At 39.5% G+C, this 25,869-nt stretch overlaps 1 protein-coding gene across 2 annotated transcripts in view; it reads left to right on the plus strand.

Moving 5' to 3' along the window:
* The first annotated feature begins 1,589 nt into the window (after window positions 1-1,589).
* The window catches only part of MAP3K7 (mitogen-activated protein kinase kinase kinase 7), a 64,865-nt gene continuing 40,585 nt past the window's right edge, over window positions 1,590-25,869 (plus strand). Inside the window, exons 1-6 of one of the 2 annotated variants that reach the window (XM_079781179.1) lie at window positions 1,590-1,925; window positions 16,385-16,495; window positions 20,515-20,580; window positions 21,081-21,126; window positions 22,208-22,346; window positions 24,272-24,396. In XM_079781179.1, coding sequence (XP_079637305.1) covers window positions 1,806-1,925; window positions 16,385-16,495; window positions 20,515-20,580; window positions 21,081-21,126; window positions 22,208-22,346; window positions 24,272-24,396 — 607 coding nt within the window. In that variant the 5' untranslated portion in view covers window positions 1,590-1,805. The remainder of the gene's footprint in view (window positions 1,926-16,384; window positions 16,496-20,514; window positions 20,581-21,080; window positions 21,127-22,207; window positions 22,347-24,271; window positions 24,397-25,869) is intronic. The other variant, XM_079781178.1, reaches the window with a different exon arrangement.

Here is a 25,869-nt window from a genome sequence, read left to right on the forward strand (position 1 = left end):
GTTTCTAGAACTATGAATAAAAAATAACAGTATTTTCCAGGAATTCATAACTTTTTTCTTTTTTAATCTTCACTTGAGGATATGTGTTTATTGATTTTTAGAGAGAGATTCTCTCAATCTCCTACTGAGAGAATTTGACATCCTTGGTCCTTAAACCTTCATCTCTAACTCCAATTTTCTCATTAGGCTTCAAGTCAAACTAACTAACTAGAGAATAACAGCTAGTTTAAAACTAAAAATTCTATTGATAGCACAACACAGGCCCTACTATCCGCTTTGGAGATACATTGACCTAGGTTCTACTAGCTTGTGAGGACCATAATTGTTTTGACAAGGAGAAATTGAGATGTTCAAAATCACAGCCCCTGAAGAGCGAGACAGAACTGTTCCTTTATTGCCTGTTGGAGTTTTGGATTAATATCCAGGTGGCTATTTCCATAGATTATTTTAGTCAGGCATCATTTAACTCCAGGAGCCTCTGCTTGCTGTTTACACCTGGGCTTTCCAGAATGCTGCCCACAGCCAATGTACAGGAACAGGCATGTCTTTATGTGGACATAGAGCTGGCCTCACTTCACCTCCTCCCACCCCTCTGCTTATAGCTAATGTAAATTTTTGATGTACAAAAATGCTTGCAAAACTCTACATGCTACACATACTGTCTTTTCTACCTAACCATACTTCTTGTGATTTAGACTCCATGTCCCAAGACTGGTCTTCTTTTTGGCTAGCATTCAGGCTCAATGAAACCTTACTTAAAAATACACTTCACTATGGAAGTCCATTTTTTTGTTTAACATTTTAATCTTTGAGTCTATTTTCTCATGTCCTGAAAATGGCAAAAAAAATTTTTTTCAAGGCTATTGTTAATGGTTAATTATAAATGCCTGGTGCTCCACACTCTATGTGTACTATTAATGCAACCCACAACTTCAGATAAACACAACAAATTCTATCAAATTATAAATACCTACTTTATCTAATATTAACTTCTGTTCCTGAGCACTCAGTCTACGTATTGTTATTCAGGTTACACGCGCTGGCTTGCTCTGTATTATCTGCTTTAGAATCTCTCACAGAGTCACGGGCTGGTTCAAAGTAACAGTAGTAACTGCTTCCTTCCCTACATATTGAGGGAAACACATTTTCCAAGAATCCTTAAAAAAATAGTTCAGCTTGGTTTAGGAGTACAACTAGAAAGTAAGTTTCGTCACAAAAACAGTCCAACACTAGCCCGGCTGCCTGCCGGTCTCTGAAAAAAACGGGAGCGGGTCCATAACAGACGTCAAGAATCGGAGTTGAAACCAGAGCTTTCAACTTTCCCGCTGGTTCCTACCAGGCCAACCGCACCGACGTCCCTTCTTGCTCTGCGCCACTTCCGTTCGCGCATTTTAAGTACGTCAGAGCGTTAGCTCTCGCGGTACCAACTGTTGCTGAGGCACTTTAACAAAGATCTCGCGAAGTTTGTTCTCCAGATCCAAGTTAGCCTCTTACCCTCCCCCACCACACCCTCAAAACTGTCCTTCCTTTCTCTGTCTCAGTTACAACATTCTTCCCTCCCTCAGCTCTCGTCCCCCCTCCCGTTTCCGATTTCAAGCCGGAACCGGAAGTCTAGTGGGCGGGGCTCGGCGGCGGAAAGCGCAGAGGAGCCGGAGCAGGGACTCGGCTGTGGCCGCGGCCCCTGTCCCTTCCACGGGTCGCCGTGGCTCCAGGCTGAAGGCCGGTCCGGAGGCGGGTGGGCGCGGGTCTCCCCCGGAGTGTCCGGGCGGCAGCCCTCCCGGACCCCCCGGGCTCCGCGAGAGAACATGTCTACAGCCTCCGCTGCTTCCTCCTCCTCCTCGTCTTCGGCCAGTGACATGATCGAAGCCCCCTCCCAAGTCCTCAACTTTGAAGAAATCGACTATAAAGAGATCGAGGTGGAAGAGGTGAGCGAGGCCCGGCTAGGAGGTGCGGGCCCCGGCCGGTCCCGCCTCTGCCTAGTCCCGACTCTTAGGGCGCCTCTCTGTCCCTCTGATGTGCGGCGCCCCGCGGGGTTCACCCGGGAGTCCTCGTCGCCCCACAGAGACCGGGTGTAGAGGGAACTCGAAGCGTACAGCTGCTCCGGGGTAGTTCTCTCTTTGCCTTACTTAGGCGTTCTTGAGTTGGATTTGCCGCTCAGGCGCCCGGATTTGAGTCCTCTCAAAGGGGAAGGTGAACTGGTGAGACGGTTCATCTGTAAGTAGTGAATCCATCCGAGACCGTGGCCGTTCTGGAGTGTCATTTCACCGAGACGCGGCGCTCTTCGGGGCCGAGGATTGTTCATCTCGCTCTGCCTGGCACGTAATGGGTGCTCGGTAAATTCTCGATAAATTAATGCATCTTCGTGTAGAACAAAGTGTTTCCCCGAGTGTGGAATGGTTTCTTTCGCCGATTCCTTAGAGCAGTAGTCAGAATATTAAATGTTCTGCCTTCAATTGGACTCATTTAGATGAATTTCAACATGAGTAATGCAGGCTGGTTACGATGAAAAGCTATTTCAAGTAGCATATTCTGAGGAGATAACGAATGATTTCCGTGACAACTAGAATGTAACATCAGCTCAGAAATCTCTGTTAGAAAATCCGAATCCATTCTCTATGCTGTCGTAATTTAAATTTAGAGCAAGGTAATAACGTGTCTTTAGTACATTGCCTCTTTTCAAATTCACAGAGGAGTAGATTGGTTCTAAGGACCATAACATTTAGAAAAGTAAAAACTGTATATATTTTAAAGACTCACTTTGTAAAGTGTTAAACTTTGGTTGAAAATACTATCAAATATTATTTGTGCATCATTTTTAAAATTATTAAGTACTTTGCATTACATATGCCATGAAGAACCCTATTATGTCCTATATTATAGATTCTCAGTTATCACTACTTTCAAAGTCCAAAATTATTTTTTAAGTAGTGGAACACTAGAAGTAGTGAGATAATTATCATTTAACAAGTAAGTGTTTTTCTATGCATGTTTTGGAAAAATAATGTATTAATCATATTTTTTATTTCATGAAGTAACCTTAGAGATCACTGAGAACAACCTTATTTTACAAGGTAGTATAAGTGGGATGAGAAAGGCCTTTGGAGTTAGAGGAAGGTCCAATATATCAGCCATACCACTTAATAGCTCTGTGGTTCAGAGCAAGTTTCCTATCCCCTTTGAACTTTAGTTTTCTAACTATAAAATAGGGGTAATTTCTATTTCATTTATTTGTTTAACAGATCCTACTAGGCAATATGCAAAACACCAAACACAGTGTCTGACACATATTACTAGGAAACTGAGTTCCAGAGAGGAAGTGACCTGCTTTAAGGTCACATGGCTAAAAAAGGACCTGTATTTTGAAAAGAGGGGGGAATTTTTTTCGTGTGTATGTGTTTTTTGTGGTGTGTTGTTTTTTTTTCTATTGACACTATGATAAATTCCTTTTTCAGAAAGTTGATCCAGCTTTCATGGCTAGCATTCTTTCTTTTTTAAGAATAAAAATTCAGTGAGTCAGTATAAAAGAATTGCAGTTTTTAAATAAACATTTACGTCTACTCTGGTGAACTGTCACACTTGTAGACTACAAATTTTTATATAATAATAACTTGTACTTCATGGTCAACCAAATGCTTTCACAGACTTACATCATTTGATCCTTACAACTTTAGTTTTTGCACACTACTTTCTAAAGCATTTTACATTCTTGCTTCTTAGAGGAATGAAGGTTACTAAGAAGATATTTTGCTGCTCTTCTCCCAATGCCATTTAACTTCTGATTAGGTTTTTATGTTTCCAAAGACCCTTCTTTGAGTTTAGATAATGTTTCAACCTTTCTTTGGTATATTTAGGACATTCCTGAGATCTAGATTTTTGTTTTTAAATGAAAATTTCTAATATTAGGCAGTCATTTAGTTTTGTAGTTCTTTTAAATATCCAGTTTATTTGCATTTTAAGGTTGACTTTCAGCCTTTCTGATGTTGAAGCCATTACATAATTTCCATCATATATTCTTCATATGCACACATTGAAACAGTGTTATGTGATCAAAAAAGTATTTTATATGTACATGTAAATTGCCTATAAATAAAAGAAAATCATAATCTGTATTTCTCACATAACAATGTAATTGAATCAGAATCATATCAATTCAATTAGAAACTGTTAGGAAAACATTCCAACTACAAGTCAAATAAATATGCAATCATTTAATAGGTGTACATGTTCCTGATATTGTGACTCAGTAATATCAGTGTGGCATTTCCTAAATTCAATTCTGATATCAAATTATGTAAGGTTTTAGCCTTAGAAATTTACATAGGTACTTTTTTTAAAAAAGTAATTTAGTTTTTACCATCTGGATCTAAGTGTAGAGAATAAATTGTGAGGTATCTACTTTGGAAACTAGCTTCAAGAAGTGGTTAAAGGCAGTGGGGTATGGTGACAAGTGTATTGAGCTGGGTATTTAAAAAATTTAGATGCTATACTGATTCTGCCATAATGTAATTCAGTAAATTTTAACATCTTCTGGGCCTCTGATTTCTCACATGAAATGAGGGATTGGACAAGATCATTTAAGATCTCTTTCCATTCTAAAATGAAAACACATTTATTGTTTCCAGTATTTATGCTTTAAGGACAGTGATCATGATCTCCCATGGAATGTAGTTGGGCCAACTAATCCAAATTAGACAGGGCAAGTGATATCCCCATTTTACAGATACTGACAATTGATCATTGAGTTTGATTTGTCAGAAGCTTTACGCCTAAAATGGTAGAGTTAGGAATTGAATTTGAGATTTCCTGAGTCAGTTGCTCTTACCACTGGATGTTTCTTTAGTTCTTTCTAAAGTACTCTATAACCAAACCTTATTTTTTGAATGAGGAAACTAATACTGATTTCCTTTATAGTAATTGATCCTGAGCACTTAATGAACATTCTCCTCCCTGCACAGTACTGCTAAGGTACTGAGAAAAATGAATAGAAGAATCTTAGGATTCTCTCCTTTGAAATTGTGACTTGTGAGACAAGAATAAACACAGAACAGTTAATAATTACATTTTTAGGACCACAAATTTAAAACTATGAATATAACATAAATTGAGCACTTAAGCTATAATTCGAAAGTAAGTTTAACCACACAAGGCTTCATTGAGTGGAAAAGAGTTTTTAAAACTAGATTTTCAATAAAGTAAGCATCGAAGATTGAGAAAAGCAGTAAGATGAATTTTTTGCAGTTGTTTCTCTGCCTGGAATGAATGCTCTTCTCCCCAGAAATTCAGGGCTGGCTCCTCACCATTCAAGTCCTACCTCAAATGTTACTTTCTTAAAAAGCTTTTCTGAGCAACCTAGATCTTTGTCACTTCTATTTATCCTTAGGGTGCTTACCAGTAACCAAAATTGTGTATCCCCCAGCAAAATGTAAGGTGCCTTATTCATACCTGTAATTCCAGTGCCTAGCACCTAGAAGATTTTCTATAAATGTTAGTTAAATGAATAAATGAAGTTATTACAGCATAGCAATGAACATTTAGTGACCATAGGTTCTGTTATCTGTGATAAAACCAGTGGTTAAGATTAGTTAGTGATTTGTCTAAGGCAGCATTTATACTAGAAATGAAATTTGATTCTTTTTGCAAATGTAGATTCCATAACACTCCATTTTGCCTAGCAAATACTTTTTGTTTATCAGGGGTCAGGTGCTGTGAATAAGCCAGGTATTGGTACTTTTAATAAAACGCTAAATAGACCATGTGTGGTATAGTTGCTTTTTAAAAGGAAGACTCACAGTGTTGACCTCAATTATAGCATACTAGTGGCCCGGTGCACAGATTCGTGCACATTGAAAGGAAATTAATTAGAAGAAATATTTGAATATTGCTATTCGCCCTTTCTCTATAATAGAAGTGTCAACCAAATTCACGATCGACAATGACAGATCAAAACACACGTGTGCTATTGCGCCAGTGAGCGCTTTATATGTATCGTGTGTGCACAAGTCAACTTAGCCTTTTATATATAGAATAAACTTGCTTAATTAGACCTGCTTTCTGAGGTAGCTAAACTTTTTCCAGCCCAGTGAAGCACCCCAACTTCTCTTTCAGGTAATTGTCAGCAACACAGCAGTAAATATCAACACAAAGCAGATTATTATTATAGATCACTCAGGGCGAACAAAGGGTAAAAAATTTAACTGCAGCAGTGTTTGACTATATTCTGCACAGTGAGAAAACCTGAAGTCATTTTCAAGGTCCACCATTTCTTACTTCTTTTCAGTTGGGTCAAGTTTCTAAACTTTCTAAAGCTCCGTTTTCTGGTTAATGAAAAGAAAATAGGATTCTACCAAGTCTCCCATCTACCTACTCCAGGACTTCTATGGGGATCAAATGATATGAGGCACGGGAAAATGCTTCACAGACATTTGGTTAAAGTGTAAAATGTTTGCACCTGGCTATAAAACAAGTCGTGTTCCTGGGTTGAAGAAACTGCAAGGAGGCTAGTTGCTAGGGAGAGGAAGCCAGGCATTGCTACATGACGTCATTACCCAGCACCCACAGCGACCATTTCCGGGCTGGGCTGGGCTGTGGGTCGCATTTTTCGCCATGGGGTCTCAGCGGCGGCACTGGCTGCAGTTTGGTGGGTTGTTGCTCCAGGGTGGTGGCGGGGCCTGTGTCCTACTTGGGGGAAGCTGAGTGTTGCTTTGTTGGCGCCAGGTCCACAGTGCTGTTTCTTTGTAAATGGCCAGTGCACGTCATGACAGCTCCTGAATTGAGCGTCTGCCCCCTGGTGGTCAGTGTGCATCAGCAACTGGTCGGATTGTCAGAAGGACACTTAGCATATTAGCCTTTCATATATATATAGATGAGCAAGGCACATATAATCATTGCACCAAATATATGTTCTTAAGCTTCATTATAGAGACATGCAAAGGCTTTGTTTTAAAGAGAAACATGTGAAGAACTTTGGAAGTGATATATACTTTGTAGTTTTAGGTTATGAATATATGGGCAACTGATAATCGAGAAAAACCTAATTTAATAGTAGCCTGAAAAAAACTGAGTCCGTAGGTTTGTTAGTATTTATTATGGATATCCAAAATTATTAAAAAACTCTTCTGTGTGAAACTTAGTGATCCTTGGTATCTGGAATGTGATCACATTGAAGAGGTAGGCCAACGATTAACTTTTATGTTGTGCATGTATAGTTTAAAAGATGATACAAGTATATTATTTGAAAGAAAGGCCTATTAAATGGGTCAGATGTCTTATGGCAAGCTTTAAAGACTGATGAAAATTTCTCGAAAAAAGTTTGAATCTTTTGTGATATCAAGTCTGTCTTGTCAGCCCATGGCAGTTGTACTCTGCCACAGTTAATTAATAGATTTTGAAGTTCTGAAATAGTTGGAAGTTCCAAGTTCTAATTCATAAATGGAAAATCTATGCTTGTTCTATCACGTTCCAGATTTCTAGCTAGTGTAGTGGCAGCATAGCCAGGGTCCATTCACATAGTCCATAGAACAGGCCAAACCAAACTGACAGCTATAGTCACTGAACTAAAAATAACATGAATTGGGGACAATTAAGAAGAATTATTTCATAGTAAATTCAAAGCACAAGGGCATACATCCTTTTCGATTTAGTTTTGTTTAGATATTTTTCTTTTTAATAAACTGACTTGGATGAAGGAATGTAGTAGTCTTCCATCCTAAGGAAATTAGTTTTTAAGGAGTTGCTTTCTTTATACACACACATACACACCAAATTCTGATTTTTTTATTGTGCTTTTTAATGCTATTTGCCTGGAAATACCCTACGTACCATCTCTCTTATTTTTCTGTTACATTTTTTATTAATAAATTAAATTTAAGTCTGCCTTACTACATGAGACTAAAGTTGTGGACCCCTAATCAAGAGGAGACTAAACCGTGGATGGTGGAGATGCATATCGTAAAAAAAAATATATTGATCTAAGAACATTTTAATTTAGAAAACATTCATAAATTTAGAAGGGAATATTTCTAAATTGACTTCTTTAAAACCAAAGCCCTCTTTGCATTCCTCTGTTCTTTTATTTTTACAGATGAGCGATTGTGAAAAATATCTGAAATATTATTTCTAAGTTCACCATTTTAGATAGATGTCTATGATTGGGGAGATACTTATAATTTGGATGTACACCCTTTTTTACATTCTTGGTGAAAATTGATCCTTGGAGAAAGTTGGCATTCAAAATAATTGTTAGGATAATGTATCAAAGAAATTTGTGTTATATATGAATGCAATCCAAAAGCATATTTGATTTGTGAACTTGAATTAGAATTTTGGTAAAGTTTTGTAGTTTAAATTTAGGTTTTTCATTATTTATCTTAGTTGCCAGTGTATGTCAGTTTGCTGTCAATGCCACTTTTTTCTATGTGGCAAGAAAAACATTGGTTTGCTCACAAGAATTCTCCTTCTTCTTTCTTATGCCCAAGATGGAATCTCAGTGCTCTGGAAAGTTTCCATAAATAATATCAGCAGCAGGGGAGGACTCTCTGGTCTATGTGATGGCTTGCACTGAAGAATCCTGTCTCAGTGTTAATTATCTTACCTTATAATAGACAAATATGCAAATTGACCGCACCTTTGCTACGCCCAAGCCATGCCCACCCACCAACCACGCCCACCAGGAAACCATTGCAGGGACGTTGGGGTGTGGCGGAGCCCAAGGCCGGGAAAGCCTCGGGCACCAGCGGGGAGCCTGCACAGATCGAAGGAAACCACTGGGGGTCGGCTCCTGCGATCCTTAGCAGGGATGCTGGGTGCGGCCGAGCCCAAGGCCACCGCCCGGGGCCAAGCCCCGACCCTGAAAGAAGGCGGTGGCCACAGCCAAGGCCTGGGTCCCTGGTGCCAGCAGAAAACTGGTGCAGGCAGCCAGGTGAATGAAGGTCTATTGCACGAATCTTCGTGCAAACGGGCTACTAGTGTTTTTAATAAAACCTAATGCAGTGTTTCTCAAATATTAGAATCACCCGAAGGGCTTGTTTAATCATAGATTGCTGGGCCCAATCCTTGGACTAAGTAATTTGGAGTTGGAACCTGATAATTTATATTTCTCACAGATTTCCAGGTGATGTTGATGCTTCTGAACCAGAGACCATCCATCCTTTGAGAGCCATTGGTTTATTGCTTTTGCTGTTTTTATATCTGCTTCTTGAAACTCTTCTCTAGGCTTCTTGTGACACTCCCCTGGTTTGCCTGTCTCCTTATTGACTGTTCCATCTCAGTTTTTGCAGGTTCTTTCTCAGTTTGTGTTTGAAGTGCTTCAAAGCTCATTTTTGGGACCCCAGTATTTACATATTATCTTTTTGTGATCTCATCCAATTAATTGACTAGAAATACCAACTAAATGCTGATGACTGTCCCAAGTTCTTATCTCCTTCCTGACTTCTTGACTCATGTTTCCACTATATTTCTTGGTATTTCCACCCAGATATCTAGTAGGCATCTGAAACTTTGTATTACTGAAACAGAACTCTGTGTTATTTTTTAAAAATCCGCTTGCCCAATTGTTTTTTATCCTTTATGAACTGTTGCCTAGTCTACGTCTTCCTCTCCACCCATTTTGCCTACATCCAAACAATCAGCAAGCTCTTTTGACTTTAGCTGTAAAATATAAACCAGATCTGCCCATTTTTCTGCACTACCATCAACCTTGTCCTCACAGCTACCCTCTCTTCCTTGGGCTGCTGTAATAGCCCTCCTATCTGATCTCTCTATATATTCTAGCTTCCCTCCAATCTATCCTTCACATAAGAGCTAGAATGAATTTTTTTAATGTGAAATCATATTACATATTTTCTCATGTCCCTCCAATTGCTTCCCATTGCTCTTAGACTGAAATTCAGAGTCCTTATTATGGTGCAGAGAACCGTTCAGGATCTAGACTCTGCTCAGCTCTCCAGCCTTATTTTGCTTCACTCTTCTCTTCTCCAACTGTGCACTGCCCACACTGAACACTATTTCTCTGGGTCATTATTAAAATGTCCTGTTTCTCAATGAGGCCTTGCAGGACTACTATGTTTAAAATTGGAGTGGGGAGAGTGCATGTACATGTATGCACACACAAATTACACTCCTTTTCTTCTTAGCACACTTATCATTTTCTAAAAATTATATATTTTTTTTGTATCTTGCTTCTTCTTTGTTTCCAATGAGAATATAAACAGTAAGAGCAAAGATTTTGATTTGTTTGTTTATTTCTATGTCTTGAGTGCCTAGCCTATATAGATGGGGTTCAAATGTGGTCCAATAGGGAATGAGGGTGTTTTCCCCCTTAGGGCCTTTTACATTAGTTATTTCTTCTTTGGTTGGTTCCTTGTGCCATTCATTATAAAGTTAGTAACCTCCTCAGATGCCTCTCCCATACTATCTTGCCCTAAGTTTCCACTAATGTCTTTGTCACATCATCCTATTTTTTCCTACATGGCATTTTTTAGAATCTGATATTTTTTTTATTCATCTTTGTTTATTGACTGTCTTCTTTCCTTTCTCCTTTAATTGAAAGTATATTCCATGTAGATCATGGACATTGTCATATTTACTGCTATATTTCTGATATCCCAGAGGCATTGAAGAAATATTGGTTTCAGGAGTAAACAAATGAGGTTCATTGTTCTCTTGGCATAAGCCTCACTTTCACCTCTTGAAAGCAGGAGACCTTACCCCATTTCTCCCTGCTTGCTGACTAGATCTTCCTCTTTGGCTTTTACTGATCATCAAACTTTCGATATGTCTACCATCCCACAGCTTCTGATATAGGTTCCAACACTGTGCCCAACAACAGCCTCCTTCCTGCAGTCTGAAGATTATTTAATTTTCAGTTACCTTGCTTTTCTCTAGGCAAGATTTTTTCTGTGTCATTTCCATGTTCTGTTGGGGCTGAGCAAACCAGAGTAGGGCTTCCATCTGTCTATCTCCCTTGCCATTCTTACTCATTTGTAGCTTCCCATGTTGGCAAAGCATATTCTATGAGGCTGCCTTCCTCCAGAGGTTCTTAGTGAAAAGTAGGGGGATAAATCCTTTGTGCCCTCTAATCCCTCAGCTTGTTTCAGAAGGGGAAGGGGTGGTTCTTAGCTGCTGTCATGTACTCTCATTTTTGGCTTTCTTCAGCTAGGGATTAAAAAAGTGTTTTGTTGTTTTGTCTTTAATTTCTTCTCTATCTCACTTTTATACCATAAAGGCAGGGGTCAATTCTTTACATATTGTTTAATTTTCACCCTTAATATCTCTATATATATGCCATTTTTAAAAATGAAGTCATTTTTTTGGTACTGCGACATGGTGATTTATAAAAAATATATATTTGGTCTTTCAGATGACCAAAATAAAAATTTCATATATATTTGGTCTTTGTCCAGGGTTCCAGGCTCACAGTTCCCCAAAACCTCAGAATTTCATAAGTGAGGAGAGCCATAAGGATGTCTTTTGTTATGTTGATGTGGTTACTGTTGGACCACACCTGAGGATGGGGGCTGGTTGCCAGGACAACCAACCTTGTGATTAGACTTTTGGAACTTTAAGTCCCACCTCCCTGACCTCCATGGAGTGGCGATGACTTGGAGGCTGAATCAGCGGCCAATAAGGAATGATTAAATAAACCATGCCCGTGTAATGAAGCCTCTATAAACACCCAAAAGGACAAAGTTCGGAGAGCTTCCAGGTTGATGAACACATGCGATTAGAAAAGATTGTCACACAGATTGGGTATGGGAAGTTCCCATACCTTGCTCTATGCATGCTCTTGGCTGTTCCTGAATTATATTCTTTTACTAGGGGCTCAGTGCACGAAATTCGTGCACAGGGGGTGGGTCCCTCAGCCAGACCTGCACCCTCTCCAATCTGGGAGCCCTCGGGGAGCCCTCTCCAATCCGGGAGTTTGTGTCTGTCTTTGCAATCATATGAGTGAAATGTCTGAGACCCCAACCCAGTTTGGTTTGGTCTTTTTTTTTTTCTTTGCTCCATTGGTGGAGATTTCCTAGAAGTTGCAGGATAGCTTCCTTTTAATTTTTCCTTTACACTCTGACTTTACTTATGTCTCTCACCTTTGCTTTCCCTCCATTCCCCACCTGCAACATTAACTTGCTCCAGGCTCACTTTGCTCTAGTGTCTAGGAGATTCCCTCAACGCATCTGCCACCATTACTATGATTCCCAGCATTCCTGGTGCTCCCCGCGCTCTGGGCTTCTGCTTCCGGTCCAGGGGCTGCCACCAGAACTACGATTCCCAGAATTTCTGGTGCTCCCCACGCTCTTGGTTTCCACTTCCGGTCCACGGTCTGCACAAACCACAAGGACTTGGAACTCCAGCCACCCCAGGCCGGGCTGACAGGACCGGACACTCCAGTGGTGTCCCCAGAACCCCAGCCGCTCGGCACCGGCGCATACTGGCCACAGGCTCGGAGTGGGCGGGGTCCCGGGGATGCCTGCCGCCCCCAGCTGCTTGGCACCTGTGCGCGTAGGCCTGGAGTGGCTGGAGGGCAGGAACACCTGCCGCATCGCCACGACAATGCTGTGGGCGTCCCGCCCTGCCCCCTGCCGCTGAGCGCCTGCGTGCATAGGCCTGGAGCAGCCAGCAGGCATCCCGCCTCGCCCCTGGCTGCTCGGCGCATGCGTGCTGCCCACAGGCCCACCATCTTTATCAGGTTAATTTGCATACTCACTTCTGATTGGCTGTGGGTGTTGTGGAGGTACGGTCAATTTACATATTTGTCTATTGTTAGTATAGATAATAAACTGGCAATCTGGTAAGTAAAATATTTGTCTGAATAGCTGCTTTAGCAAATTAATTGAACCAAAGAAGAGTGTAGTTGGTCAGAAGCATAGGGGGGTGGGAGTCTTGTAGAATTGAGCCCGTAACATGTGAGATCTGTTGCTATCTCCAGGTAGTGTCCGAATTGAGTTGAATTTTAAGACACCCAACTGGTATCTGAGAATTGCTTGGTGGTGTGGATAAACTTCCCCACACACACACATTGGAATTGGTGATCAGAATTATTAGATAGGCCGAAACTTAAATTCTTTAAACATTGACTCTATGCATCTAACCTCACTCCTTTGAAGTTATAGCAATTATTTTTCCTATCATGTAATTCAGTTTATATGTACAACCTGGGTGGGCATCTTGGACTTTATTATCATTTTTAGATCTGTTGTTCCACCATACTTATAAAATAGCTCAGCACTAGGTGGCACTTGTGCATCACAGTTAGTCATACATACCTAACACAGTTTTTGCAACAAGTGCATGATGCACAAATAAAATGTTTGGAATCCCTATGTGGACATTCCTGAGAATAGGAAAATGAATCAAGAGGAGACCTACTAAATACTAGTTGCTTTGATGTATTTGTAAGTACATGGTTGAAGAATATAGTATATTACTGCATAATCATAATATCATAGTAATATCAAATATATAGGAGGGTCTCCATCCATACCTTCTTAGCCTATGTTGCCATAAAGTTTAAATTTGATTTAGGACCTGTTTGCTATTTATCATGATCAATTGTAGAGAAATGAGTAGTGCAACACTGGTTCATATCCAACTCTAAGCACTTATTGTTCTTTTGTAGTATTTAAGAAATGCCTGGTTTTGACTTGTGAACCCTATAGATATTCACTGAGGGAAATGTAAGCATCTCTTTTTTACTGTTGAGAAAACAGGAGCTAAAAGACATTAACTTGCCCAGCATCATAACTAATATATAAACAGAACCAATGTTCAGACTCAAGTGTGTTGGGTTCTAGAGCCCAAACATGCTCTTTCTATTATTTTGATGGTGCCATGTTTAGCCAATGTCCATTTATGTTAAAGCAACTGGATAACAAGTGCAAATTACTAACGTTGGTTCCTTTCTCTTATGAGAGGTGTGGAGTAGAGCAAGAATCTAAAGAGCAGGAAAAACCTGAGCACCCTGGGCTAGGAAGGGAAAAAGGGAAAGTCACCAAAAGAAAGACTGGCTACCAAAAGTGTTGGCTTACTTTTGCCTAGCGTCAGTCCAGTTTCCTTTAAATAAGCCGATGACACACAGAAGCTGAATGGTGAATTGGTCATTACCTACTATAGGTTTTAAATCCTGGCTTCTCTGAATACTTACTGACCATGTGATCTTGGGCAACTTGCAAACTTGTGACTTGGTTTACTTACCTTTACAATGGAGGAGGATTAAATGTGTCATTTTATGAAGCACAAAGACTGGTACCTGGCATATGGTAAGCAATAAATGTTAACCATTTGGGTGGTTTTATATATTAAGCAACATGAGAAATGTCTATAATTACCCTAGTAACAGCCAACTTTGTTATAGAAGAGTTTTGTGTCCAGGAATTTGTTCATGTAATTTTGGCTCAAGTGAAGATTCCTCCTCCAAGGGAAGATATAGCTGCTACTTTCTGAGATATAATACAGATATATGTGTACAAATTAGCATTCCTAACATTCTGGTGTTAGATTGCCTGGTATCAACCAGATTGCTATTTACTAACCATATAGCTTTGGGCAAGTGAGTAGGCACTTAGTTGCCTACTACATAGAAAGTACATCATAAATGAGAACCATATAGGGAGGTAGATTTTTCACTTAAGGAAAAGTAAATAGATCCAATGGAAGTTGAAAGATCGCAGTAAATGGCACTTGAATAAGGTTCTTTACAATGATAGACTCTAATGATGGTTCTATTTTGTTTAGTTGTTATTTTTATATTATGGCAAATCTCAAACATTTATAAAAGTAGACTAGATTGAGAGAGCAGAGAACCCATGAGGGACCTATCAGTTAACTTCAATAATGATATAATACATGACCAATCTTTATTTTTTAAAGAATAATTTTAATGATGTATTTTACATGTCAAAATACATGCATTTAAAGTGTAACAGTGATATGTACAATTACTGAGTTGTACAGCCATTACTATAATTCAGTTTTCAAACTCCCCCCCCCCCTTGGTAGTATTCTTCCTCCTCATTTACAGTTAATCCCTATTTCCGCTCTCAGCCCCAGGCAAACCACTAATTTACTTTGTATCTCTATGGATTTGCCTTTGTTGGACATCCTGTATGATAAAAGGCTAATATACAAATGGACTGAACTGTCACTATGATGTGCACTGACCACTAGGGGGCAAACGCTCAATGCAGGAGCTTCCCCCGGTGGTCAGTGCGCTCCCACAGAGGAACGCTGCTCAGCCAGAAGCTGGCTTCACAGCTGGCAAGTGCAGCGGTGGTGCTGGGAGCCTCTCCTGCCTCCACGGGAGTGCGAAGGATGTCCGGGGAGTGGGCTGAAGCCGTCAGTCAGACATCCCCCAAGGGCTCCTGGACTGTGAGAGGGCGCAGGCCGGGCTGAGGTCCCACCTGCCCCCAAGTGCACGAATTTCGTGCACCAGCCCTCTATAGTTTCATATAAATGGAATTGTATAATATGTGGTCTCTCATATCTGGCTTCTTTCACTTAGTGTAATATTTTTTTAAATTCATTGATGTGTTAGCATGTATCAGCAGGGTTTCTTTTTCTTGACAAAACATTTTATTTTAGACATAATGCCACATTTTGACTGTCCTTCACAGTGGCCAATCTTTTATCTACATTTTAACCATTCCCCTTCCCTGCCCTTCCCTGTCTAATGCTACTGAATTATTCAAAGCTATTTTTAATTTTATAAATATGATAGCTTAAAACATTGATTATGTTTCTTTTTATCTTTTCAGACCATTTTCTCTCTCCTCATCTTGTCTCTTTTATTTCCTGTCTTCAAGAATCTTTTTTTGTTTGCTGTTTTGGCTTTACTTGAGAATAAAGAGATGTGTAGGTCATAAACTTTCAAATATAGAGACAGATGCTTTTCTGTGCCGCGCCAGCACAGCCAAGGGTTCAGCGAGCCTGAGGGAGGGCGCTGAAGGATGAAGAAAGAGACAGACAAGAGAATAAGCTGGGTCTAGGTGGATCTTCTGTGCCTTGCTGAGGCCACAGAACAGATCCAGACTGCAAAGCTGATGCTTTATTTATAGTCAGGGGTAAACAAGGTGATTTACAATGTTCTTGTAAGTTTCACTTGTTTTGGCAGCACTTGCTGCCCCTCCCACAGCCCACTAGCTACCCAGGAAAGATCTAGGGAGCAGTCACAAGATCAAGCTTAATTATGCTAAGAGGGCTGTGCCCTCTAAGCTGGGACTTGTTTGCGACTTTGCCAGCAGGTCAGTCGGAGGCTTAACCCTATAACCGCTCCCTACACTTTTCATTTATCCTCACTTTAGTAAGTCTTTCAGATTGGCTTTAGTGTTATATGTTGGGCTGGATTTGCTTGTTTCTGATTCTCATGGTGTGTGTTTTTTCTTTTTTAACTTAGGTTGTTGGAAGAGGAGCCTTTGGAGTAGTTTGCAAAGCTAAGTGGAGAGCAAAAGATGTTGCTATTAAACAGATAGAAAGTGAATCTGAGAGGAAAGCTTTTATTGTAGAGGTAAGATGAAATGTCATTTCTATTGTATAGTTTTTTCATCTAAGATATTCTGAATTTAATTATGAAAAAATGTTTCTCAATTGTCACTTCTCCGTGAACTTGAATATCAGCTATCCTATAGAATAAAAGCTAATATGCAAATAGACCGAATGGCAGAACAACCAGTCGCTATGACGTGCACTGACCACCAGGGGGCATGTGTGGAACATGGCGGGCGTTGGCCACGGCAGGATGGTGGAGCAGGTGAGCGGGGGCGCCAGTCGCTGTCATCGGGGCAAGCCTCTGGTGGTTACTGAAAATTCTTTGCTCCCACACACTGAGGTCCCACCTGGCACTTGCACCTGCTTCCGGCACCAGCCCCACTCACACCCGCTGCCAGAGCTAGAGCCGCCGCTCGCACCCACTGTCAGCGCCAGTCCCGCTTGCACCTGCTGCCAGTGCCCGGCACTGGTCCCAATAACTCAGCGCCATCAGCGGGTGCGAGTGGCGGCTGCCGGCCCTAATCATCCCTGAGGGCTTCTCCACCTCCCCCTGGTCCTAAGGAGTGATCGGGGCAGCAGCCGGCCACTTGCGCCCACTGACGGCGCCTGCCCTGCTCGTACCCGCTGCTGGCGCCGGCCCCAGTTGCTCTGTGTTGACAGCGGGTGCGAGTGGGGCCGGTGCCATCAGTGCATGGGAGTGGCAGTGGTGGGAGCAGGGCTGCCGGCAGACAGGGGTCCGGGGGCCACAGTGGGAGGGGCTGGACAGCAGCACAGAGGATGGGCCGAGACCCACCCCTGTGTCTAGCGTAGCCTTACGGCCCACAGTTCCTTTTAAGGTGCACGAATTTGTGCACTGGGCCCCTAGTTTGGATAACTAAAGGTAATGTCATAGGAACATATTTTCATTCACAGTCTTCATTCTGATTAAAAATAAGGGGGAAAGGAGACTTAACTAAATGAATTTATCCCTGAATTAAAATATAATTCAGATCTATTTCAAGGCATAAAATTTAAATTTTAAAATAGAAAAGAAATACTATTCTCTCCCATTATCTAAAATTAAGAAGGGAAATGCATTCATTTTGACTGGATATTTTTAGAAATTCGAATGAGATTATTTTAAGGAAAAATAATTCCAAATTTGGTTTTTCTCATGTAGTGTGAAAATTTACAACTCTGTTCTTTTATAGATATACTAGTGACCTGGTGTGCGAAATCGCGCGAGATCCGGGGCCCCAGGGCTCCTCAATGGATTGCCCCAAAGAGATAGGCAGAGTCGGGGGGTCCCGCCTCTGAGGCATGCACAGCCGTGGGAACCCCAGGCTTTGCTGCATGGAGCGGCCGCCAGGCCCCGCCTCCGCGCCGTGCATGCAGCGTCAAGTCCCCGCCCTGTGCATGCAGCCTCCTTGTGATGGGGTGAGGGCGAGATGACCACCTAGGCTATTATTAGTATAGACTAGAGGCCCAGTACACAAAAATTTGTGCACTTGGGGGAGTCCCTCAGCCCAGCCTGTGCCCTCTCGCAGTCCGGGATCCCTCGGGGGATGTCCACCTGTCGGCTTAGGCCCAATCCCCCAGGGAGCAGGCCTAAGCCTCAGTCAGACATCCTTAGTGCTGCAGAGGAGGTCGGAGAGGCTCCTACCACTGCCACTGCGCTCGCAGCCATCAGCCCAGCTTGTGGCTGAGCAGAGCTCCCCCTGTGGGAGCACATTGACCACCAGGGAGCAGCTCCTGTATTGAGCGTCTGCTTCCTGGTGGTCAATGTGCGTCATAGCAACTGGTTGTTCCCAGTTGTTCTGCTGTTAGGGTCAATTTGCATATTATCCTTTTATTATATTGGATTGATGGAGAATTTAGTAATCATGAGATTGTTATATTATTAGACTTATTCTCTTAATTTTGTACATTAAATCACAGTGTTTCACTAAATCAGTGGTTCTATCGCTTTTTAACCTTATCAGCCAGTGGATAAGTAGTCTTTATAAACCTGAATTCATATCTGTGATTTTATTTAATTATAATTTTTAAATATACTGCATGATATTTTTAAATGTGTAACATTGAGAAATGAGAACTTGATTGTGATATGATGAATTGGATTTTGTAATTAATTGAATGAGTTGAGAAATACTAATGAATGGTTTGATAGTATCATAAAGAAAGATAATCTCCAGTAGTATGCTCCAGGAGTCTGGCCTCAGCCTTGCTTACTCATAATTTTTGTTTATAGTTTAGATTAGGTCATTGATTATATACTCTTCTGCTGACAATTTCACGAAACTAGGTAAAAGCATAAGTGTTAAATGCTAGGAAATGAGTAAAAAAAGATTATAATAGCTTGGAGAAAAAAATTTAATCAAGGTTATACATATGTTTAATTTAAATTGTCGGTTCTCCATATACTCTTACTAAAAAAATTTCAGTTCCTTATACCTCCTACTATCAAGTTTTCTGCTTCTCAGAGGCAGCTACTTTGAGCTCATTTGTTAATTTTGTTTGGTGTCCCCAATCCAGAGACTCTTTATTATACCTTCTCTAAAGTATCCACACCTCTAATCTTTGGGATGATAAAGAGCCACTAAGCTGCTTGAAGTCAGGGAGGGAAATCTTTGGGTCTAACTTTCAACCCATCTCTCTGTTCTTTTATTACCTTATTTTCTTACGTATTTCATGCTGTCACCACTGCCCAACCTTTTGGAGGTTTTGTGAGCTAAATCTGCTTACTTCTGACTTTTTCTCATTTCTTTTTAGGTCTGCTTTGTCAGTTATTGCTAGTCATTTGCTTTCCAACTTCCAAAACGTTTACATTCTGTTCATCCTTCTGAGTTTATTATGCCTTGAAAAAAAAAGTGCCTTTACTGTCTTAGTGGGATTTGGAGAGAGAGCAGGAATAAATGCTTGAATAACCTGCCAACTGAACCTCAGTGCTAAATGTTAACAACTTGGAATACATTAAATATGTGTTTATATGTAATAAAATGAATATGTATAACAAATAGTGTTATAATTCTATTAGGACCGAAGTCACAAATATTGGCTGTAGAAAAGTACAGCTTTCTAGTTGCATATCGTAAAAAGATTTACCTTAATGGACTTTATATGAGCCAATAGTATATTGTAGGTAATAGAGAAGGGAAGGAAGAAGAGGGGGAAAGACAGAAAAGAGAGGAGAAGGTAGAGAAGAAAGGCAGCAAGGAACAGTTTGAGGAGACATATTAATAGAAGTTTGAGATGTAAACAAGAGAAATGAATACAGCCAAACCCCTCACTGACCTCAGTATGGATCATTGGATCAGGTAGGATTAAAACTGGAAGTAAGTAGACCAACTAGGACAAGCTGCAGCAATTACTGCAGTGGTTCAGATTGTAATTATTAAGGCAATGGTAGTGGGAATGAAGAGGAGGGAATTTATTCATGAGATGTGATCTGGAGTGTAGTGAAGAGAGTACAAGTATGTAGAAAGAGTACCGGTTTTAAGTCAGATAGACCCAAGTTCAGACCCTGGTTGCAGGGTATTTAGCAGCTCACTTAACCCACTCTGAGCCTTATCTTAAAGATCCCTCATCTTGTAGAGTTATGAGAATTATACAATATCTATAAAGTGCCCACCAGGCCCAGCATAGAGTAGATAGATTATTCAACCATAGCTATAAAGATGATGATGACAACCACAAGATGGCTTTTTCTGGCTTCAGTAACTCAGCCCAGTGCCATCTCTGGGATGCTGTCCTAACATTTCTGGGCAAGTTAATTTCTTCTTGTTTGTACTTGTTATCCTGTCTATAACTCCTGTTATGACACTTTGCACATTGCTTTAATTATGTGTTTACATGTCTATTGCCCAACCAAACTGGGAGATCTTTAGGGCAGGGATTCTGTGCCATTCTGGGCAGGCACTTAAGACCACAGTGCTGCTATGTAGTAAACAGTGATTGTTGAATGATTAATGTTTTGTACAACCTTAAGATTTTAATGATGCTGTGAAATCAGTTCCTCAAAAGTTAGCACTTTTTAAAAGAAAGCTTAATTTGTTACAGCTTCGGCAATTATCCCGTGTGAACCATCCAAATATTGTAAAGCTATATGGAGCCTGTTTGAATCCAGTAAGTTTGACACCTTTTCATTGTCAACAGTATAAGAAATGACATGACAGATGTGTGCAGGTGTGTAGTTTAGCTATTTTGCTGTTACATTATTTGGGGGGAGGGGAGGATTGTACTTTATATATTTGTTTTTAGCCAGTATTATTGAAGGAGTTGTCTAAGGTGTTCTTATCCAGTAGCCTCATCTTATGAGGCTTACGCTATTCTGTGACGACACCTACTCATTAGCACTGGAGAAAGCCCCCAGAGATCTTGTGATTATGTTTTTACATACTTCTCTACTCTTAGACAGTGGGTGCCTAGACTGACAAGGTTTTAGATCATAGATACCTTTTTTCCCCCTGAGTACAGCCAAACCCCTCACTAGTGCCATTTACATAGGGGCCAAAAGAATCTCTTTTAATGCATTTATAAAATCAAAGGTTGAACTAAGTTTTTTTTTCAAGTCTTCTGAGATAGCTATAGCCCTGTGGTTAATTATTCTGGCATGTTTCCTTTAGGTGTGCCTTGTGATGGAATATGCTGAAGGGGGCTCTTTATATAATGGTGAGTGTCATTAGACCTATCTGTATCTAGTAGAATTGAAAAGCTTTTAACAGAAACTGCAAGGTTAATGTTTTTCACATTTACCTTCACAGTTCCCAAAGGAGATAATTTTAAAAAGAAATCTGCTAAAGATTAAAAATAAAAAGATAAGACACTACAACATTAGTATGTAAAATTTAGAAATCGAGGTATATCTACCTTTTAAATTGATGGTCCTTTTCATATTAGAAGCATTTAAGTAAAGTAAAATTTGCTTTTAAATAGATTTTAAAATATCTTCTCACTTTTTTTTTTTTTGCCTCTCAACTTTGAGCCTTCCTATTTTAGAACTCTTTAACTATACTTCCTTTTCAATCTGCTTTATTTTGCCTTCTTTACAAGAAATAAAACTGTGAAAACTCACTTCGTAAAACATTTTAATTATAACAATGAGAGAAAACTGTATTATTAACTAGTTACCTTTATAGAACAGAACTCACTCTAAGAAACACCAACCATATATGTAAAGGTATCGTCCCTTGTTGAACCATTTATATAAAGTAAATTGCATTTTATTTTTCAAATTAACATTATTTTATATAAATTTTTACTTATATTTACTGCCTATGCATTCATTATTCTTAATAGGTATACTCCATTGTTTTATTTGGTTAAACTATTTCTAGTCATTAACTATTATAGAAAGCGTAATTGTAAACATTTTATTAATACACATTTTGTCTCCTTCTGTACTACTAATCTATCTCTCTTATAATAGTGTGCATCATTTTGCTTATAATTTATATAATTGTGTGAGATACTTCTATCAATATGAAAAAGTATGGTAATATATATTAATTTGACTTCAATTTATGTATAATTTAATGGAAGTGCTATAAAATGTTAGGTGCTTATGTGGTAGTTATCCATTTGAAATTATTAGATGTTTCCATCTTTTTATTTAGAAAATAATTAAAAACAGGACTGCTAGGAGCCTGTATGAAAAAGTACCCAGTCATGTGTTCTGATAGTGCTTGCATTCATTTTGTATCTTTTGTTATATGCAATAAAGTTCTTTTTAGTTTGTGCCTTTCTTTTGCAGTGCTGCATGGTGCTGAACCATTGCCATATTACACTGCTGCCCATGCCATGAGTTGGTGTTTACAGTGTTCCCAAGGAGTGGCTTACCTTCACAGCATGCAGCCCAAAGCTCTAATTCACAGGGACCTGAAACCACCAAAGTAAGTGTCTCTCTGCCTCTATCTCTCTCCTCCTCCCTCTCCCTCTCCCCACTCCCTAATTCAAGCTATAGGTTGCACATGAGCTTCTCTTCTTTCTTCCCTTTTGGCTGGCTTAAGAGTGTTTATTTTTACTCAGCATCAGTTAGTAATTTATCTAAGCTTGCATTTTAAAATTTATTTTTATTGATTTCAGAGAGGAAGGGAGAGGGAAAGAGAGAGATAGAAACATCAGTGATGAGAGAGAATCATTGACTGGCTGCCTCCTCTACACCCCCTACTGGGGATTGAGCCCGAAACTCTGGCATGTGCTCTGACCAGGAATTAAACCATGACCTTCTGATTCATAGGTTGATACTTACCATTGAGCCACACTGGTCAGGCTAAGCTTACATTTTAGAATGTTGTCTTTAGTGGCATTTTTATTTTAAATTTTATTTTTAATAACTCCTACCTTATATTAGCAAACTTAGAATCTTTTAGCCTATCTTATTTGTGCCTGCAGTATATATTGTTGCCTCTAGACAGTTTCATGGGAGCAGAGACAAGTCTATCTTGGTCCCTTGTGTATCCCTAACAGCTAGCACAATGTCCACATATAGTAGATATTCTAGGAAAATTTACAGAGTGGTTATTATTTACCCTTTCATAGGAAGGCAAAAGGGCAATTCTGGTATCTGGGTAGAATTTGAAAATATTCTGGATTTCTCCATATTGAGGATTCTGGGACTTTGAAAGAACTTCAAAATTCCCTAAGTAGCCCTGGCCAGTGTTGCTCAGTGGTTGGAGTGTCAGCTAAAACACAGAAGGGTTGTGGGTTCGATTTCCAGTCAAGGGCGCGTACCTGGGTTGCAGGTTCCATCCCCAGCCCCTGTCAGGGAGTGTGCGGGTGGCAACCAATCGATGTGTCTCTCACATCAATGTGTTTCTGCCCCACCTCCCCAATTAAAAATTAATGGAAAAAAACACCCTTGGATGAGGATTAATAACAAAACAAAAAAATCCCTAAATAAGTACTTTAAAAGGCTAAAACTTTTTGTGACAGAGAGAGTCCTCACATGTCTTTCCCTCTCCCCCCATCTCATTAGTGTACTGTATTTCTATTCCGAGGCTTAAAGTGATTTCTCTATGCCCAGGTCCCTGGTCAAATAATGTTTAAACCCCAGATTCATGACACTTTTATTTTTTTAACTTGCCTTCTGAGACTGTTGGCTGTTGTCTCAGCTACCTATTTTGGCTAAGTGAAGAAGAAATCGCTTAGCCACTTAGCTTTTTTCTTTTTTTGCTGGTTATAAAAATTGAGTCCTCCATCCCCCCTGTATGGAGTTGAATAGCAAAGCAAAATCAGGGAAATGATAGCTCTTTTCCAGCAACAAATTGACGATTCAGAGGATATAGACAAGCATCAGGCACAAAGTATCCTTTTCCTGGAAGAGCCAGAAACATCAGATGCAACTCCCTAAAGTATTCCTTTCCTTCTGTATTAGAGCATGTTTTGGCTTTGGAATAACTGCCTAGTTATTAAATAACATACATGAAAATATCTCACAAAAGGAAGGAATTCATTTCAGTTTTTAATGTTTTATATTTCATAATTACACAGCTTAAATGACTACCTTCATTCTCTATCTACCCATATACCATAAATCTGTAAATTTTAGGATTTAAATTTTATTTTGGCCCAGAGAAAATTATAGTCAGGAAAGATTATGGAGATAGAGATGGAGATATCAAAATGTGGTTCTAGCAATTTTCCTAAGAGGTCAATTAATTTTTCCTGATATTCCTCTGAACTCTTAAGTTGTCATGGTGACCAGGTAACATTTCACAGAAGTTGAATGGTGACATTTTGCTTAACCCTATTTCCACCGATGTCTCTTGTAGAATCAAACATTAATCTTGCAACCTATGATTTTTTTTTTTAACAGTTTGCTGCTGGTCGCAGGGGGGACAGTTTTAAAAATCTGTGATTTTGGTACAGCCTGTGATATTCAGACACACATGACCAATAACAAGGGGAGTGCTGCCTGGATGGCACCTGAAGTCTTTGAAGGTAAAATGACAAGCATGATGTGATTAGTAATCTTATTACCAATATGTTCATGATCTTCCCCATTGTTTTATTTTGGTATGGTATGCAATTATAAGGTATATACTAAAGTCTAAGGAGGTATTAAGTAAACATAGACTTAGATTTTAAATCTCATAGCAAGATTTAAGTTGTCTAGCAAGTTCAAGCATATGTGCAGTTGATCCTCATTCTCAGATTCCCTACTTGTAAAATTACCTGTGTCTAACCTTCAAATCAGTACTCATGGTGAAGCAGGGAAAATTTTTGAGTTCCCCAAAACACATGATCCCACCTAAGGTCAAACAAAAAATGGCCTCAAGAATAGTATTGAATCGTTTTCTAGTGTTCTTAAGTATAAGAAGCTTCTCCTGTGTCTTGCAGAGAAAATACATGTACTAGCTAATCTTCATTCAGGCATGAGTTATAGTGCTGTTGGTGATGAGTTCAATATTAATGAATCAACAAACATATTCAATAAAGTGTCTTAAACAGAAACACACATGTTATGTATTGGTCAGTTGACAAATCTGTTATGAAGAGGCTCACAGGAAACTACCCCTGTATTTCCACTAGGAGCAAATGATTCAGTGTTCACTAATTCAATGTTCACAGCAACTTTATAGAACATAAATACCAGGAATAATGGGAATTAACTGTGCTTTTGTATTGGTTTCCTAAGAATTAAAAATTGATCATCTAAATGAGCATGCCTTAGGAAGAATGCAAGTAATTGGGCAAAAATACAGTAGTAAGAGTAACAAGGATAAGCTTATGTTTACTTTCTTTTACATCTCTATATTTCACTCAAGTTCTAAAAGAGTGATCCATAAATTTTATGCTAGGTTTCTCTATAAAAACATCAAGTTGTTTAAATATGAAAAGTTTAACTGAATATGTATGATTTGTATGTTAGGACACAAGAATGCCCATAAAATTCAAATATGTTCAGTAATCAGATTCTGATTAAGGTTTATTCTTTTATTTTTTATGAATTTGAAGGCTTTTTTTTTTTTGGTTTTCGTTTTTAGCCACCCGCCTGAGAGAAAGAAATTTGCTATGCAACTGGTCATTTGAGTGGAACCATTTTGCCATAAAATTCAATTTAAAAGTTAGTGGACAAGCGAGTATTAAATTATACAGAGTTAAACAATGCCTCATAATAATAATGTTTTCAAGTTCAAATACAGAGTGCATATAATTTAGCATTGTTTAAAAATCATGTATTTAATATACCTTTCTGTGAGTTAAAATAACAGCATTCCTATAGTATGGAGACCAAAAATATTTGTTTACACACACAAAAAAAAGAGAAATAAAAGTTATTGTTAATTGTTTAGAGCAGCAAAGCTCAGACTATTAGGCCTTGCAGATTTTTTTACTTCCGAAAGGTGTCAACACATTTAGCCCAAATTAGATTCTAACATCATTGTAATGCTTACAGTGCACTGCTAAATG

The sequence above is a fragment of the Cnephaeus nilssonii genome (genome assembly GCF_951640355.1).
Source record: "Cnephaeus nilssonii genome assembly, chromosome: 9".
Lineage (NCBI taxonomy): Eukaryota > Metazoa > Chordata > Mammalia > Chiroptera > Vespertilionidae > Cnephaeus > Cnephaeus nilssonii.